This window comes from Aethina tumida, chromosome 7 (assembly GCF_024364675.1).
Source record: "Aethina tumida isolate Nest 87 chromosome 7, icAetTumi1.1, whole genome shotgun sequence".
Taxonomy (NCBI): domain Eukaryota; kingdom Metazoa; phylum Arthropoda; class Insecta; order Coleoptera; family Nitidulidae; genus Aethina; species Aethina tumida.
In genome coordinates, this window is record NC_065441.1 from 4520432 (window position 1) to 4540389 (window position 19958).

Genomic DNA, 19958 nt, shown 5'->3' on the forward strand with positions numbered 1-19958 from the left:
TGAGGTCTGTGCAACGGTGGTTTTTCAATCGACAATTATTAAGATAATTTTTATGTTACTTGTACGAAAGGTCGGGGAACGTTTAAATATAAGATAATACGAATTCCGTCGTCAAGTAGTGCAAGTCAAACGTTCGTGGGGTACGTACCGACATTATTTACAATAATTACTTTAATTTGTCTAATTCAACACTGTTAACAAGCATTTAATTACATTATTTTAATTCAATTAAACGTGACATTTTAAAGTTTTTTATTCCTTGTAGATTTTTGCCGATTATTAAATAATCCAGGGCAATTATCCGATTCGAACACGGAGATATTGTTATTTTTTTTGTTTAATTTCATTTTAATCATTGCAATTATACATATTTAAACGTGTTGAATTCATGAGATATTTCATACCTACTCTGTATTTAACTATTATTATATTTTAATGAGCCTGGACAAATGATCTTTTTCCTTTAATTACAAATAACAAATTTCATTCGTGACTGAATGGGAATTTGCATGGTTCCCGGATGCAGACGGATAAATCTTTAAACGTGTTCATAAAAAATGAAAATTATTATTTTTTTAAAAGGTATTGTAAATTATAAACGGTGGTTAGATTTTTTAACCACATTTTTAATTAGATTGAAAATGAATGTTAATTAAAACTAGTGTTCATTTATTTCCTTTGGCTAGTTTGCTGAATTCATAGACTTAGTTATTAATAATAAAAAAAATTAAATATTGACTTAATTTCAAAACGAATTAATCTTTTTGTTTGGACTACATATTTATAGTTTATAGTAAGTATTCGTTCCATTTATTTCCTTTGGTTAATTTAGTGGGATCATCGACTTAGTTATTACCAATAGAAATTCGTAATTCTGGTTTAATTTTCGTCAAACTCATTTGCTTAGTCAATCTAGTTTTTGTTAATTTCAAAACCAACGAATCTTTTTGTCCGGACAAAAAGTTAATGGAAGCCCGTACCGGAATTAATTCACGGAGATTTCGGTACTTCGACACCGATCACCATCACGCATCGACAGTTTCCCCGTTCCGATGGCGCATCTTCCCCAACAAAGAAATCGCGTGTCCGAAAACCGAAATGCCGAATAAATTTCACGTTCGGCCGCACACGAAATAACGAAACGGAAACGCCACTTTATGGAAGAAATTCCATTTCATTCGCGTACCGACCGCCACACACAAAAATAGTTTTGGTCTTTAATTTTTGTTGCAGCATGCGCGGAGAATAAGAACCTGAAGAAGCACTACCATCCGGTCCCGTGGAACGGTCGCAGGTGGAACTGTTGCCGGAACAACAGCCGGAACGCGTTCGGGTGTCTGGAGTGCAAGTCCTGGAACATCGCCGCCCAAGTCTCGTCGCTCCAGAACGCGATCTGGGAGAAGAACGAGCCCGACAGCTCCTTCACGAACGGTGAGTCGCTGAATTTGTGTTGTTATGTGCTGAAAACCTACTGAAATGTGCATGCATCATTTCAAAAACATTTCTCGCCAACAATTTGATTCGCTACTGATAAGAATCTGTGACTATCAACCATTATCATTCGGATTCTATAAATTAAAAAATAAATCCAAGACTAGACACTTGGTGTGTTATCGCGAATATATTCACGCTATATTGAATTTCTCTGCACGAACAGTCTATACGATTCGTTGAAATTTAATATCACAATTCAAAAGAAAATCTCCATTAAACCTGACGCTTACAATAGTTCATCTTTAAACAGATGAATTAACCCATTTCGTGCAAGAAATGAAAACAGTTTAATTCGCTTAATGGTTGAAGTTGGATAAGCTGGATCAGTTTTTTGCTGCGACGGAAAGGAAACTACAAAAGAGAAATAATGATTGTTCGAAAGTTCTTTATTCAACGTTTTAATACAGTAATACAATTATAATAGAAGTGGTGAAAAGCTAAGTTAATAAAGTTAATAAACTGGCAATTTTATGTTCTTTAATTCTAAAGTTGATTAATGTCTATGAATTGAAATTCTTTTTATTTAGGATATGTGGATTTTGGCAAAGGACTTGTTTATACCAATTATTGTTTTTTTCACTCCTTTATTTATTGTAGAACATTTTTTTTTAAAAGGGTATGAAGTACAATGAAGTAAAAATAAGTACTTGACTTATAATTGAATTGGTGAAGAGCCAAAACATTTCAGTCACTAAATCAATAATTTTATAAATTTTAATCTCAAAAGTTGATTAATTAAATTATTTTGGCTTGAAAAATAGCAGAAATATTTCAAGTAATTAAAACAGTAATTTTATTACACAAACTTGAGTCCCAAAGATGATTAATTATTTCTAAATCAATTATTAAATTTATGAAGATATTTAAGTTGAAAAATATAGATTTTAAGATGAAACAATCATTTTATTTTTACCTAAAATGATTTGTTGACAGATTATTTGCTTTTCTTATTCCTTTATTTATTGTACATCATTTTTCTTTAAAAGGTATGAAGGACAATGAAGTACAAATAATTACTTGACTTGAACATTTCAAGTGACTAAAACAGTAATTTATTACAGTCCCAAAGTTGATTAATTATTTCTAAATCGATTATTAAGTTTATGAAGTTATTTTGTGTTGAAAAATATAGATTTTAAAATGAAATAATCATTTTATTTTTACCAAAAATGATTTATTGACAGATTATTTGTTTTTTTTACTTCTTTATTTATTGTAGAACAATTTTCTTAAAAAGGTCTGAAATACAAAGAAGTACCAATGGTACTTCATTTATAATTGAAGTGGTATGAAGGAGTAACATTTCAAGTGACTAAAACACAAATTTTATTACACAAACTTGAGTCCCAAAGTTGATTAATTATTTCTAAATCGATTATTAAGTTTGTGTTTATTACTCCTTTATTTATTGTAGAACAATTTTCTTAAAAAGGTCTGAAATACAATGGAGTACCAATAAGTACTTGACTTATAATTGAAATGGTATGAAGCAGAAGCATTTCAAGTGACTAAAACAGTAATTTTATTACACAAATTTGAGTCTCAAAGTTGATTAATTATTTCTAAATCGATTATTAAGTTTATGAAGTTATTTTGTGTTGAAAAATATAGATTTTAAGATGTAATAATCATTTTATTTTTACCAAAAATGATTTATTGACACGACGTGAGTTCCAAAGTTGATTAATTTATTTCTAAATCGATTATAAAGTCATTTTGAGTTGAAAAATATATATTTTAGGATAAAATAATGAAATTATTTTGGGTTGAAAAAGGTCGATTTAGGTATAAAATAATCGATTTATCTTTATTTAAAATAAGTTATTCAAAGGTTGAATGTGTGAATGAACTGACAAATTGTATTAGACTTATACTAGAATTGGTGAATAACAAAGAGAATTATTTCATTAAATTATTGAACATGTTGTAACCTAAGTACTCGATGTTATTGTTGACCTCTATCATAAATTTTGAAACAAATTCAAATGTAATTTGTAAATCAACATTAATATTAGCAATTAGTACCAGCTAAAATAAATACACCTTACAAACACAGAAAAATAATTTATTACCAACATTATATTTTAAGACTATTATTTTTTCAACTACAACCTTAAATCATCAATCTTCCGTTTGAAACACTTACTTTTGTGTCCTTCATAAACACGGAACCCATAATTTCATCGGATATTTCATAATTTAATAAACTTGTAGAGGAAAAAATTTTAATGGGATCCATCAATTACCATACAATCGTCATTGACTTTTACAAAGGACTCAATCAATTTGTCGCAACACTGTTTACCTTCTTCACGTTATTATTTGTTATCGAATTGTCTCTGTTGTAATTTATCCGTGTTGTCGTAATTGATTCGATCCCGGCGTGATTGATGAACCGTAATGCGTCGGCGTTCCCATTCACTTGGCAAACGTTCGATTTTTTAAAAATGATATATGATGGTTCGCATGAATTATTCATGGATTCAACATTTGAAATGAAAGCGAAAAAGTCTAGACGGGTGGTCAACAAAGGATTTCTAGATTACCACGAAACAAGATATGTATGTTATATTTCCGGTACTTTTTATCAACACGTGTGGACTGTTGAAAACGGACAACAAAATTATCACCAGGTTCAAATTACCAGCAATCATGAGGAAACACTTTTTGTCGTTATCACTTATTATGAAAACATAAGAAAAAACAAATCAAGTATCAATTGTCAAACGTACGAACCCTGTCATTTTGTAATGTTTGTTATTATTCGCACTCAAATCTCCCTAACCTGACCATGTGCACCAAACACCAAGCCGAAAGGCCGGACCCTTTGGGCGCCTCCACCGACGAGTCCCCGTCCCACGAACAAACCGTCCCCCTAAACAAATTCCGAAGTGTGTTGGAGGAAAACGAGGCCCTCAATTCCGCCCTGTTCGCCCTCACCAGCCACTTCGCCCAGGTCCAGTTCCGGCTGCGACAGGCTGCCAGTTCCGCCGAAGCCGACGACGACGTTCTCAAGTCCCTCGAGGAGTTCGCGTTTCAAGCCACGCCGGACTTGAGCTGCATCAGGAGCCGAATTGACGAGCAGGCTTTGAGCGAATCTCTGAAGAATACGAGGATGGAGCAGAGGAAGATGATGCGCGAACTGAGACACGAGTTGAAGGGTTTGAGGTACGAGATCGGACAGAGGAGCATTTTCGTTAACAGTCAGAAGATCAAGCGGGAACGCACGGCGAAGCGGGTGGAGAGGGACAGGACGAGTAGGTTGGAGGTGGAGTTGAGGCAGTTGAGGGAAGCTTCGAAACAGAAGGACGAGGTGATACGTCAGCTCAGGTTGGAGGTTGGGGACTTGGAGAGACGCTTGAATTTCTTGAAAGCCAAACAGTCTGGCTATAATATTAATAAAAATGTTGAAAGTAAAAGCAGCAGTGGGAAACTTTCAAGTGTTTTCGAACGATGCAAGACGATATTAAGGATGATTTTCACCATTTACATGGCCGATACAATTCCTAGTAAGCAAAAGGTGACAAACCGAAAAAACATCAACTGGTTAGATTTTAAAATAAGACTGGAGCAAGTGGTGATTGAAATTATAACTGAAATCAAAAAACACAAGTCTATTCACAAAATAAAAGATTACTCAAGTGACTCCGAACATTATAAAATCAAATGCAACCCTAAAATTCTCACATTGGTGCGTAAAGAGTTGTGTCGGGGTCTTCAAGACTTGATTGAATTTGGTTCAGCAGCCATCAGTACAACTTTGGTACCACTAGTTGGTTGTTTCCCCTGGATCTCTTACAGAACGTATCAGCTCCATGCTTGGGAGATAATTCTGAAGTACTACAAAATAAACAACGGTCCACAATACAACTCCAAACCAGTTAGAAGGTTGTGCACAAGTTACGACTTGCAAATTATCGAAGAGGAACCCAATAACGAAATCAACCAGATTTTACAATGCATTGGACATGTTATATCGACTCACGCTCCGTACAAAATCAACTACGACCTCCAGTTCAAGGCCTTCGTTTGTGCAGCTTTGAACGCCAGTAAACTGGCGACTTGGCTTAAGCTGATATTTGGAGACGCAGTGCTGATTAAAAGTTGCTACTTTCCCTGGAGTTGCCCAGCTACACCCAAGTTTCAGGAGTGCACAAAATGTTTGGACGCCTTGGCCATGTACAAGTTCAATTTGGACGCCAACCTTGCTGTACAAAGGTTTGAGAACATACAAGACGTGTTTGGGTGACAAGTTTACATAAACTAGATATAAATAATCTGGTAAAATAGATAATAATAAATAGTAGTAGGTAATAAATATGTGAAAACTACATTATTCTTTCTAATTGTAGATTGTAGTTGCCCACAGTGAATAGGTACGTCTGATGACCTAATTCAAAGCCCTCGTTAGAACCGCATTGTGTCGCCGCGACAACATGACATCAACCAACAATTTCCGATGCGTTTAATCCCGCTTGCCCGATTGACGAATGCACAAAGGCCCACGACGGCATTTTTCCGTCGTCACACGTTGACACAAAGACGAGATCTCCCGGTCGCAGATAATCGTGGAGGCCTCGCGTCTGACCCGAGCCGCGTCCAATCGTTCCCGGCGCAAACAATGCATCCGTCGCTTCAATAGTGCGGTCGGTCTCGTCGGCGGAGCACCGGGCTTTTTTTCCATTCGGTTTTACGGCTGTGGTGTGTTGTGGCAGTGGACGCCCCCGTGGTGTGCGTGCAGGGGCGGCGGTGGCGCACTGTTTCGTGATGAGAATCGACATCGTGACCGCCAGCATGAAGGTGTTCGGCAGCTGCAAATGGAGCTTCTGGAACGTGGGCCATGCAACAGGTGATGAGGGCTTGTTTTTGTCCTTCAAATCTTGTTTAATCACAAATCAAAATATCCATAATATGGAATTGTTGGTAGAAAATTAGTATTTCAATCGTTTAAAATGAAAATAATACTGAAAATATTATATTTGTTTGTTTTTCATATTCAACGAATATATTAAAACAATATGTTATATCAATATAATTTATATTCCAATTTATAAAAATAAAATCTTTGAATAACAAAATAATTGTAACCTAAAATATCCTTCTATCAAATAAATAGTATTCAAAGAATTGAAATTTTTAAGATATTTATTTAAAAAAAAATATTTTTTAAAAAAACACAAATTAAGAAAATATTTTTAGGTTTTTTTTGATTGCAAATTATAATCAAATAAATAAATAAGTCAAATAAATAAATATTCAAAAACTTTATTTCTAATATATGTAAATAAACAAATCTTGGAAATTGACATGTAACGGTAGTAAAAACATATTCTTAATTCTTATTAATAAAAATCTAAAATTCAAATTTTTATGACATTTATATTAAAAAATTCTAATTAAAAAATGTACTGTTGAAACTATTCTTTTGGTTATAAATCAAAATTTTATGTTCAAAGGATTGAAAATTTATTTTCAATTTATATAAATAAATAAATTTAGGTAATTGACATGAATCAATTGTAAAAAATTTTTTATTAATATTAATCTAAAATTGAATTGACAATGCTTATTAAAAAATACAAATTAAAAATTATACTGTTGAAATTATTTTTTTGGTCACAAATCAAAATTTTATTAAAATATGCCAATTAATATGTATTCAATGGAATGAAAATTTAAATGTTCTTAATTTTTATTAATAATAATCTGAAATTGAAATTTTTACGACAATGTTAATTAAAAAATATAATTAAATTTTGTAAAAAATTTGAATTAAAAATATATATAAAAAATTGATTTTTTTTTAGCTTCTGTGTAATTAAAATACTATTTATTTTAATTAAATTTTATCGTTTTTAAATATTTTATTATAAAAATTATTCTCATGATTTCTAATTGGAAATCGATCGTAAAGCTTTTTTAAATGCATGGTTGTAAGATGGAAATTTTTGATACATGCAAATTTATGCCTAAATTACTTGCGCAATATAATCAAGGGTGAATAATTAAAAAACTGCAGCAATCACATGTCTAATTTAATTTCCATCACGTTTTTATATTTAATATATATTTAGCCTAGAATATGAAAATAACGTATATAAATTATTTTACTGAACACTCGTTTAAAACAATACAATTTATCTTTTTCTGTTTAGTTCCCACAAATCAATCAGGACTAATTGATCATTCCATTAATCGAAAGATAAATAAATATAAATAGACATGACTGAATTACTGTTACAAAATATCAGACTCAATCTGAATACATCATTAAAATGTATTGTGAAATTTTAATTGATTTAAGCTTTAAGTGGCTTAATTTAAGTTACAAAATATCGTGACCGAAAATCACGATGAATATCTAACGAAAATTATGCAGAGTTCATATTTTTGTTTACAAAGGTATTATTACATTTTTGTTTAAATTAGATTAATCATTTTTAATTTTCAAATGAAATGTGTGATGTGCAATTAAAATTGCAATTTATTTTTAGTAAATGAAGTAGTTTATAGTAGTATCGAAGGTTGATTGGATCATTTCCCCATCAACGTTTTTCACCTGTGGCGAATCTAAAAATACAAAGTGGGATTTTTTCCTTATTAATAAGTAATATCTTCGATTGTATCACGATAATCAATTTAATTACACGATTGATTGTTTCCTGATTATCGTTAATTGTAAATTTTAATGTGTCATAAAGGCCAGGTTAAATAAGAACGTCATTAAAAATATTAAATTACATGAGAGGCAACATTTGCTCGGACGGCAATTATTTAGAGATGGATGATCATCTCGGTTATTAGAAAAGACTTATATGAATCTGAAGCACGTACCTAATCGATATTAACAACCGAAACGAATCATTAGATTTGTTTTTAATGATGCGTCTTGTTTTACTGCTTTAAAACGAATTTCAAAGATTGAAAATTCACACGAATTAACGAGGAAAGGTTACATTAACTGTTTTAAGAAACACAGCTAAGACCAATAATAATTTATTTTAATATATTGGTTAATTTAAAAACTGTTCATTACTATTTTTCAGGACGAAAAACAATGTATATTTTCATTTTGTAAAAGGTTTTTTAATCGTTTTTAACAAATTTTATATTTAACACAATACTTTTATTTATAAATTAATCCATTTTTATAGAAAAAAACATTTCTTGATCATTTTGTTGAAATACATTTTTTGGTGTATTTCAAACATATTGTTAATAAAGAGAAAATGAGGTTTTGGCATCGAACTGTGTTTGTCATAAACCTATTTTGAATAAATTAATATAACAGTCGTGAATATCCTTATTTGTCGAAAACACTCGACTTGTATCATTTACAGACTACATGAAATCAAGTAATGCAAATTCATTATAATTCCATTACCAACGTAATTAAACATCACAACATTTTAATTTCAATTTAAAAACCGTTATAACGTTTATTGTAAATAGTTTATTATTAATATTAGTGAGTTTTAATTAAAATCGATTTGTACACAATGACGGATGAATATATAATAAATTTAAATAAATTCCTAAAAACCAAACACACAAATATAAACCTTGGGCTTTGTAAAAACTTTTTGTCCGGTTACATAATCAACTTTTTGTACGGTTTCTGCTTGAGGCAGATGTGGCACAAAAAAGGTAGCTAATTGTACGATTATCTTGTGTAATAAAAAGGTAGATTTATCTGAATTTACGTTTCTATAAGTTCGCATGAACGTCATTTTGTAATAAAATTTCATGCCGAAACGTTGACCTGGTTATGTTATCATTTTTAAATTTATTTATAATTGCTTTTGTTGTGATTAATTTGTACGTGATTTTTCAATGTTCCAGATAAACAAATATTTTTAAATATTAAAATTGTGTTATGGAAAAATAAAATTATTGAGTAAAAAAATATTAAAAAAATTTTTGGAAATTCAATAGAAAAATTAAAATAATTGAGGACAATTTAAGTAATTAAATTATGAAGATTTTCTTAAATAATTCTTAAAAATAAAAGTATTTTAAAAATGGATTAAAAAGATTAGAAAAAATAAAATATATTTGATTTGATTTTATGTATTCTTAAATGTTTAATTAATCTTAAAAATAATGTATTATTCGTTAAAAATTATAAAATAATAATAATTAAATTATAAAAATCTAATAAGCACAATTTGGGTCATTAACACAAATTAATATTCATTTTTGTCATATTTAAAAGAAAGAAAACTACTTTTTTCTCATATGTAAAAAAAAATTAAAAACTACATATTGAAAATTAAATAGATAATACATTAAAAAGAAACATATTTTTTTTATTCATATACTAAAATAAAAAGAGAACATAAAAATAATCTTAAAATGATCAGTAAATTATAAAAAGTTAATAATCTTTTTTCTCATGTAAACAAATTCAAAATTATCAAAATTTTCTTAAAACATATAAAAATATTAAAAAGATTCAAAAGTTTTGAAAAAACAAGATATATTATTAATTTTTTAATTTGTTGCTAAGAGAATTTTATAATTTGTAAAAAATTAAAATATTTAAATTATAAAAAAATCTAATAAATATAATTTAAGTCATTTACACAAATTATACAAAGTTATTAACCCTTTTTTCTTATATATAAAGAAATTAAAAACTACATATTGAAAATTATCAAAATTTTCATATAAAATTAAAAATCTTTAAAAGATGCAAAAGAAATCAAGATATATTCTCCATTTTATATATTATTATTATTAAGTTATTAATTGATCTTATATAAAAAAGAGAATTTTATTAATAGAATATTTTAAAAATTTAAAGCATTACGTTAAATAAAAAATTGAGACCAAAAAATGGGAACATTTGTTAAAAATTACAAAATTAAAATAAATAAACTATACACAAACCTAATAAATATAATTATAGTAATGAGTCTTTAACACAGATTATAAAAAGTTAATACTTTTTTTTATATATACAAAAGATCATAATAGATTAAAAAGAAACAAAATTTCTTTATTCATATACTAAAATAAAAAGAGAAGAATTCTATTAAAGAAATACAGTTTATTATATGGGAAATTTTGATTAAAATTACTAAAATTAATTAAATTAAAATATATATTTAAAAAACATATATTTATAAATATTATTTATTTGGATCATTTAATAAAAACTAACGCATTTTTCAAATCCAGCATAGTTTTTCTTCGGCAACTTATTATTATCTGCTTCGCTGGCTTGTAACTCTAATAAAACAGTTCTTGTACTTAATTTAACAGAAAAATCGCATTAGCCGATTTTTAAACCAGTTCCGTGGATTAGAAACGCCAGAGAACTACGCGATCATAACTAAAAACTAATCGGAATCACCGAAACCGCATCACAATTCAATTTATTGTTGAACTACTAACAATTATCGACAATGCATGATTGTGACCGTAACATGTGTTATCGTGGCGTTTCAACGATGGAAATTTCACCGGTCCATTCAACGTTTTCGATACACATTTCAGAGTAGAATAATGATTTCAATGTGGATTAGAACGTTCGTACACATAATGTGTGCAAACATATGGCGTTTAGTTTGAATTTTTCAAGCAGAAATTAAATGAGAGCCCGCACAGAAAACAGTATAGTATTAATCCGTTGTTTTTAATACGAATTTAATCATGGCGCAACGTCAATAATGATTGTCAATTAGAAAAGTGTATGTCATTACACTTTGGCCTTCGACGATCGTAAAACGCATTATTTTTATCCGCGGAGAAAATGATTCATGATGTTATTATTTTATTAAAGGAGTCCTGCGCTCAAGGGTCTTCCTTTCTTTGTATCATCAGACGGTCAATGTTAAATAAGTTAAAACACATACCGGAAAGTAATGTCGCTTGCTTACTTTAGATTCAAACCTTATACTAGCTCGTGTGCAAATTTTCAATTCCGGACCCATACAAATCAATTGGTTTTCGAGTAATTTGGAGACAGAAATTGAAAATGTAGGGATCAGAATAGGGTGCAATATCGGGTGAGCACCCCAATTCATTAATTTTTTCCAGTTTTTGGACATAAATGAAATTGGAACCCAGATTTTGAGTATGAACAGAAGAAGTGAGACTGTCATTCGTAGTAAAGGTGAAAATACTCCATATTAAATTCAAATTTTTATTTTTTATAAACAGAAAAACAATATTTTTTAAGATTTTTTGTAATAAAACAAAAGTGTTTTCCCGTTTTCTGAAAACTTTAACAATAATTGTGTTAATTTCTTGAAGCAGCTTACATGTAATATTGTAGTGAAAATTTTAACTTCAACGTTTCCAAACACATTTTCATTTTTTTTATGAAAAACCCCATAATTAAAATCTCGCAAAAACCCCGTCCCAATTTGTTTGCCCGATAATTAAACATCAATATTAATTACCCGAACCGTCTGGTGCGAAACGGCAGAAACCATCAGACACACACCGTCGTGATTAAGGACAAAAGAAATTCTCCCGGGTCTCCCGTACCGAAATAAACGGATCCCCGATCCGTCGCACAACTCCCGAACTAACGAAACTAATTTGCGAGAGAACGCTCTTTTCGTGCGAATTAAGTTCGTTCGTTTCTTGGACGATTATAATTCTGGCGACGAGGCTGTACGTACTGATTTACGGTCGTGTTTCGTACCGGGAATTAATCCGAACGGATTAAGGACGTTTCGGCTTCAGTTTCTGCTTGTGAATTGGTTTTTTTTTTATTCTGCTTTGGTTGTCGGTGGAGTTTGTGTTAATAAATGACACTTGTAAGATTTATTTTAAACAGTGAATAAATGTATGTGCTTAAGTTGATTATTTAAGGAAATTTTGTTTAGTTTAATTTACATTTTTAAGCAAATTTTGTAACGTACTGAATTAATATTCTACACTTAAATCTCATTTTCATCTCATTAAAATTATTCATTAAAATAGCATTTCCATTATTTAATATAATATGGTATTAATTTTGAAAAAACAAATATGTAAAAATGTACAAATATAATAATTTTTAATAATTTAATTTATGATAAAAATAAATTGTTATGAAAAGATTGTCCAAAAATATCCAAAAATCTAAAAAACTTGAATGTGTATACAAAATAATTATTTCTAAATAATCTTCAGGTAAATTAATATTTTTAAAAGCATCAGGTCAAACAAACAGGGTTAGAAACAAAAATCCTGAACAACAGAAGAATGGAAGATATGAACTTAGGATAATATTTTGAATTTTGTTAAAAAATATCTATTTTTTATATATTTCTTTATTAATTATATAATCATTAAAAATGGAAAATATAAATTATAGAAAATATTAAAAAATATAAATTTTTAAAAAGTTTCAATTGAAATTCTTTATTTACATAATCTAAATTATTTTTTCTTACTATAAATTAAGTTAAAATTAAATATTTAAAATAAATTTGATAAGAATTCCAAAAAATATGTGCTTAAGTTGATTATTTAAGGAAATTTTGTTCAGTTTAATTTATATTTTTAAGCAAATTCTGAATAAATATTCTACACTTAAATCTCATCTCCATTTCATTAAAATTATTCATTAAAATAGTATTTCCATGGTAATTAATTTTGATAAAACAAATATTTTTCAAAATTTTTTTGCACTCAAACTTAAGATAATATTTTGAATTTTATTAAAAAATATCTATTTTTTATATATTTCTAAATTATAGAAAATTCTGTTTAAACTGAAATTCTTTATTTACATAATCTAAATATTTTTTTCTTGCAATAAACTAAGTTAAAATTAAATATTTAAAATAAATTTGATAAGAATTCCAAAAATTCAATATTTTTTGTGGTTTCAATATATTAATAAATATTCATCTTTATTGAGAATTATTTTTTTTAATTAATTTAAATATTCATCTTTAATAATTTAAAAAATACAGGTGTAAATGTATATTTTTAATAATAATAAATATAAATTTAAATTCACTGCCTATTGTCGAATTTATTCATAAAAATTGTATTTATTTGTGTAAATAATGAATATGACTTATTAATTAATAAATTCTAAAATTCCATTGTTATTAATTTTGATAAAAAATATTTTTAAAATGTACAAAATATAACTTACTTAAATATTTAATAATTTATTTTAAGATAAAAATAAATTGTTATGAAAAGATTATCCAAAAATATCTAAAAATTATAAAAAAGTTGAATGTATGTACAAAATAACCTTTAAGCTCAAACAAACAGGGTTTAGAAACAAAAATCCTGAACAACAAAAGAATGGAAGATGAATTTTGAGGGATTTTCAAAAATTTTTTTGCACACGAACTTAAGGTAATATTTTGAATTTTATTAAAAAATATCTATTTTTTATATATGTCTTTATTAATTATATAATCAATTTTTTTATATTATATATAAATTACAGAAAATATTAAAAATTTTCAATTTTTAAAAAGTTTAAATAGAAATTATTTACATACTCTAAATTATTTTTTCTTGCAATAAACTGAATTAAAATTAAATATTTAAAATAAATTTGATTCCAAAAATTCAATATTTTTTATGGTTTCAATATATTGATAAATATTCATCTTTATTAATTTGAAAAATACTGGAGTAAATATTTATTTTTAATAATAAAAAATTTAAATTTAAATTCTCTACCTTTTGTCGAATTTATTAATTAAGATTGTATTTATTTGTGTAAATAATAAATGAAAATAATAAATATGAATTATTAATTAATAAATTCTAAAATACAATAATATTTTAAATATAAATAAATGTTAAAAATACAGAAATTCAGAAAATTATATATACATAATTTATACGATAAAAAGGTAAAATAAATTGTATAAAGGTTTTGAAAAATTCAATATTATGGCTAGAAATTAAATTATTGTTTATAATGAATATGACCATACTAAACATACTCATTAGTTATTTTGGTACTAAACATTTTATATTTAAATTATTTTCATCTCGAGTAATTTTCCCTCAAAATAAACATTTCAGCGTCCTCGAAGTTCTCTGCCCCGAATTCCAAACATTTCTGGGATTAAACCGGGGCTGCGAACTCTTAACGTGAGTAATTCTGGGCGGATGCCGGTGATTTATAATTAACGATTTAATTATTGAGGAAGGTCGATGCATTGATTGTTAACGAACAATTTACGGCTCTGTTAATATGCAAATAGTCGACGTTTTGCGCTGAAAGTCGGTCCACGTGTTGCACGGCTGTTTTAATTATTCATTCCGTTGATTTCGTTTGTGGCGGCGTGTTAAAAACGAATGTTTCGTCATGTAAATATTATAGTCAACCGTAAAAATATTGGGCGGTGTGTTTATTATTTGCCAACTGATAAAAATGCGTGTAAAATGCCAAACATATTGTTTTATCTGTCTTTTGTAAACGATTTTGTTATGCAACTATATATTGACGCAAACACGATTTTTCATCGCTTATCTACCCATAAAAAGACCAATGCAAAACTATGCTGAAAACAAAACCATAAACTTTATCGGAGCGATTGTTTTAATTTTTTAATTCTTATACACGACACGGTTTATTTGATTTGTAACATGAAAATGCCATTCTGTCACAGTTTATATTTAGATGCTGATCATGTTTTCTGCTGGAAAAACATCACTTTATTACGGTTTTCATTTAGATAACGTCCCCAAACTATTTTCTTAAGTTTCGGACTGCTCACGAACTTTCTTTATAGGTAAAACTTTAAATATATGTGGTTGAAATTTAAGGGAAAAAAGGTTAGTTACTGGTACCAAATTGGTTTTAGAAGGTAGTGTTCGTTGACTAAAGTTTTACCGCAAAATGTGCATCCGATATTTTCTCTCAAGGCATTAAGTTTTTTTTCTAAAATAAATTGTTTTCAGTTACAAAATGTTTCTTTATAAAAGTTACATTTTATCATCAATATTTAATTTAAAAACATTGAATTTTTAAACAAGGTTTTTATATTGTAATATATTTATTAATTTTGATAAAATTTAATGTTTTTAATAATTAAAGACACTGAATACATATAAAAATAAAATTATCAAAAATACGTTTTAGTAAAATTAAATATTTTAAATATACGAACATATTACAATAAATTTTATGGAAAAATAAAGAATTACTGTGTGATGGTTAAAATCTTGATTATTATTAATTACATTTATGTAATTGATGTGAAAATATTACATTTTACATTAGTTTAAATAGAAAAATCTTTATTTTAAAATTAAAAAACATAAATAACATCCAAGTGAATTTTAAATTATTAAAAAATATAAAATAAGTTATCAATTCATATTTTTATAGAACTATTAAAAGTAAAGAAATGCCGATAAACCTAAATAAACAAATAATACAACATTTTTGATAAATAAATATTACTAAAAACTTAAAAGTACTTAAAAAATAATAAATATTAAATATTAAAATATGTAAAAAATAGAGGATTTTGTGGGATTATAAAGTTGGATATTTTGTATTCAACTAGAAAAAAAAAATGATAAAAATTATAAAAAATATATTAAAAAATATCTGGCCAATTTTAAACTACTTAACAGGTTTTTAATTTATTTATTGTTTTTATTTTAACATAAATAATATTCCAATAATTTTAAAATTAAGGAAGTTTTATAATTATTATTTTTAAGTAGTATCTCTACACTTTTTTTGAAGCCACGTAAAATTAATTATATAAATAATAATTTTTCATAGATTTTATTGAACTTTGATTAAAATTTTATCTAAAAAACAATTATTATTATTATTATATTATATATTTTTTAATCATTAAATATATTTTTTTATCGAAATGAAAACTTCTTTAGTCGCGTTGGGCACTTTTTGGTAGGGGAAAATCTTATGGGTTCGTGTCACCGACATACTCATGACAGGCGCATGTGCAGTGTGCTGTGCGCCTAGACACTTTTTGGATGGGTGAAATCTCATGCGTTCGCATCACCGACATACTTATAGCAGTATATCTGTAGCTATACAGCTGACGTATAAGGCTGTGTATATCTTATAAGTGAATTTAAATGGATTTAGTGAAAAGTTCAGTGTTTATATACTGTGAAATAGTGCTATTGTTTAATTATTATTTGAAAGACCATGTTCGAAAACTCAGTACTATAAAATATAAAGCAACAATCGATGCCGTTTTTATGTGATACTATCCATAAATAATATGATTGTATATTAATTGTTGTTTCAGTTTTATATTTATATTTTGTCATGATCTTGTACAGCCCGTAATATATTTGAATAATAAAAAACCACATAAATATGCATATAATTGTTGCTCAGAGTGGCAATGGATATGAAAACCAGATTGAGTTGATAATTTTAATTCAAACATTATGGAATTTTACTTTTAACGGCAGTCTCTATAACTGCCAATTTTATTTTTTTTTTTAATTTGTAATATTTTTAAATGACTTTAAATCAAAGCCTTCTTTCCAAGGAGTGTTAAACTTGACACACAAAACAGTTTCATTTCAGACGGGAATGCGGCGTCACACCGACCCACCGCCGATTTAATTATTTCGCGAAAGCCGACCCGTATCGGACCGTTCCCCGTTCGCACTTAAATAATAAAGTGCGGCCCGTAAAGTTTCCGCGACGTGACGCATTGTGCATGCAAGTGTCCCATTGTGTCTGTACCATTGTCTCGCGAAAAGTGTAGGAAGCGCTCACTTGAAAGTCACAATGCGACGCCGGATGAGCTTTAACGACTGCGGGGACAATGTTTATGGATGTGTTTTGATTTTCGTTTATCCGTCGTGTTAATATTTAATGGACGGCCAATTTTCGACTTTGATGCGCCGCGAATTAATTAGTTAATAACGGTTAGTTTTGCAGGAGTCGACCGTCACAAAATTAACTTTATCATAGTAAAATTATACTAAATAAATTAATTAGTCGATTTAATTCATTTTTTTTGAAGATAATTAATGGAATAGAAGTTGTAAATCATTTTATTTGTTCATTATTAAATAATGCAGTCCAAATTTTAGCATTAAATTGTTATTTCAAATATAATTTATAAAATTACTTATTAAGAATGAGTATAATATATTCTAATGTTGTGGTTTATTACTCCATTTTTAGTTATCTACTTCTCTTTGTGTTAACAATTTATGCGTAAATTAAGTGGTTACATAAATTAAATAACTAAATTTAGACTTCCATTATTCTATATACAGTAGTGGCCATAATTATAGTAACCTATTAAAATATATTAAGAATATAAGCTGTTTATGTTTTATGTTTATTTGTTTTTCTGTTTTGTTGTATAAATATAGCGATTTTTACTAATCTTGCTTATTATAATTATTTAATCATTGGTGGAAGTGACACTATAAGAAAAATTATAATTTAGCGTTATTAAGACCAAGAGAAACAAGAAGTGGTGGCTAAGAGTTGAAATTATTGGAATATTTTTTATGTTAAAATAAAAACAATAAATAAATTAAAAACTTAAATAGTTTAAAATTGACCAGATACTTTTTATATATTTTTTATATTTTTTTATCATTTTTTTTCTAGTTGATATACAAAATATACAACTTTATCGTGCTACAAAATCCACCATTTTTATATATTTTAATATTTAATATTTCTTATTATTTTGTAAGTATGTTGTATTTGTTTATTTAAGTTTATCAGCATTTCTTTACTTTTAATAGTTCTATATAAGTATGAATTGATAGTTTATATTTTTTAATAATTTAAAATTCACTTGGATGTTATTTATTTTATTTAATTATTTGAAGTTTTTTTAATTTTAAAATAAATATTTTTCTATTTAAACTCGTAATATTTTCACATTAATTACATAAAAGACATAAATGTAATTAATATTTAATCATTTGTGGAAGTGACACTATAAGAAAAATTATGATTCGAGAGAAACAAGAAGAGGTGGCTAAGAGTTGAAATTATTGGAATATTTTTTATGTTAAAATAAAAACAATAAATAAATTAAAAACTTGTACTTTAAAATTGACCAGATATTTTTAATATATTTTTTATAATTTTTATTTTCAAGTTGAATACAAAATATCCAACTTTATAATCTTACAAAATCCACCATTTATTAAATATTTTAATATTTAATATTTCTTATTATTTTTTAAGTACTTTTAAATTTTTAGTAATATTCATTTATTAAAAATGTTGTATTATTTGTTTATTTAAGTTTATCAGCATTTCTTTACATTTAATAGTTCTATAAATGTATGACTTGATAATTTGATATTATTTAATAATTTAAAATTCACTTGGATGTTATTTATTTTATTTATTTCTCTGAAGTTTTTTAATTTTAAAATAAAAACTTTTCTATTTAATATTTTCACATTAATTACATAAAAGGCATAAATGTAATTAATATTTAATCATTGTTGGAAGTGACACTATAAGAAAAATTATAATTCAACATTACCAAGACCGAGAGAAACAAGAAGAGGTAGCTAAGAATTTAAGGTTAATTTAAAAATTTAGACAAATTGGACAAGTGGTAATTACGAAAAAAGTTGTCTGACTGAAAAACTTGAAAGAAAAGCTATAACTAAATAATTCGAATTTGTAACATTTTTCATATTCTCTTACGTATTCTTTCAATATAACTTCTATACTTTATTATTAATAATTATTTGGTGGGGGTTCAATTATGGCGTGGAGAGACATTTATTTAACAACATGTACTGACTTGGAGCTGATAAATAGTGTAAGATGTCGTGTCATATGTCCCTTTTATAGGTCCAAATTTATTACTAATGTAGGATAATTCAAGACCACATACAGTCCATGTTGTCCGAAATTATCTTGCTGACGTTGGGATTAGTGGATGGCCTGGCTAGCTGGCTGTCCTGACTTTACCCCAAAGTTTAAGGGACCACCCTAACCATTCGAATAACTAACTCGAGGATGTGGAACGTCTTCTACTCAAAATTTGAAACAATTTGGACCAACATAAAATTCAAAACCGGATTTTGAGTATGAACAGAAGATGTGGGGTTGTCATTCGTAGTAGAGGTGGAAATACCCCACATTAAGTACACATTTTTATTTTTTATAAACATCAAATTTTGTTAACTTTTAATTCTTTTAGAAAAATTATATTTATATAATAAATTATATTTAATAAAAAAATTATATTTATATAATAAATAATATAATAATAATAAATCTAATATATTATATATTATATATATATTAGATTTTTTGTAACAATTATAAATAAAAGCCTATGTTTAAATAAATATTCAAACAGTGTATACGTTTATTTTTCCCGTTATTCGAAAATATTAATATTAACCATATGAGTCTATTTTTAATACATACATATTTTTTATAATTCCTTTTAGTTGCATACAAAACAAAAATAAAAATAATTCACAAACAAAAGCATACGTGTACCACAATTTATATAAACATTACTTCATTGCTGCTATTT

The 19958-nt window shown here is 27.2% G+C and overlaps 1 protein-coding gene across 2 annotated transcripts in view; it reads left to right on the plus strand.

Annotated features, from left to right (window-relative positions):
• Positions 1–19958, plus strand: part of LOC109605030 (tyrosine-protein kinase Btk29A) — a 51212-nt gene that overhangs the window by 9768 nt on the left and 21486 nt on the right. The window contains exon 3 of one of the 2 annotated variants that reach the window (XM_020021593.2): positions 1234–1431. In XM_020021593.2, coding sequence (XP_019877152.1) covers positions 1234–1431 — 198 coding nt within the window. Of the gene's footprint in view, positions 1–1233; positions 1432–6113; positions 6344–19958 lie in introns of those variants that run through there. The other variant, XM_020021594.2, reaches the window with a different exon arrangement.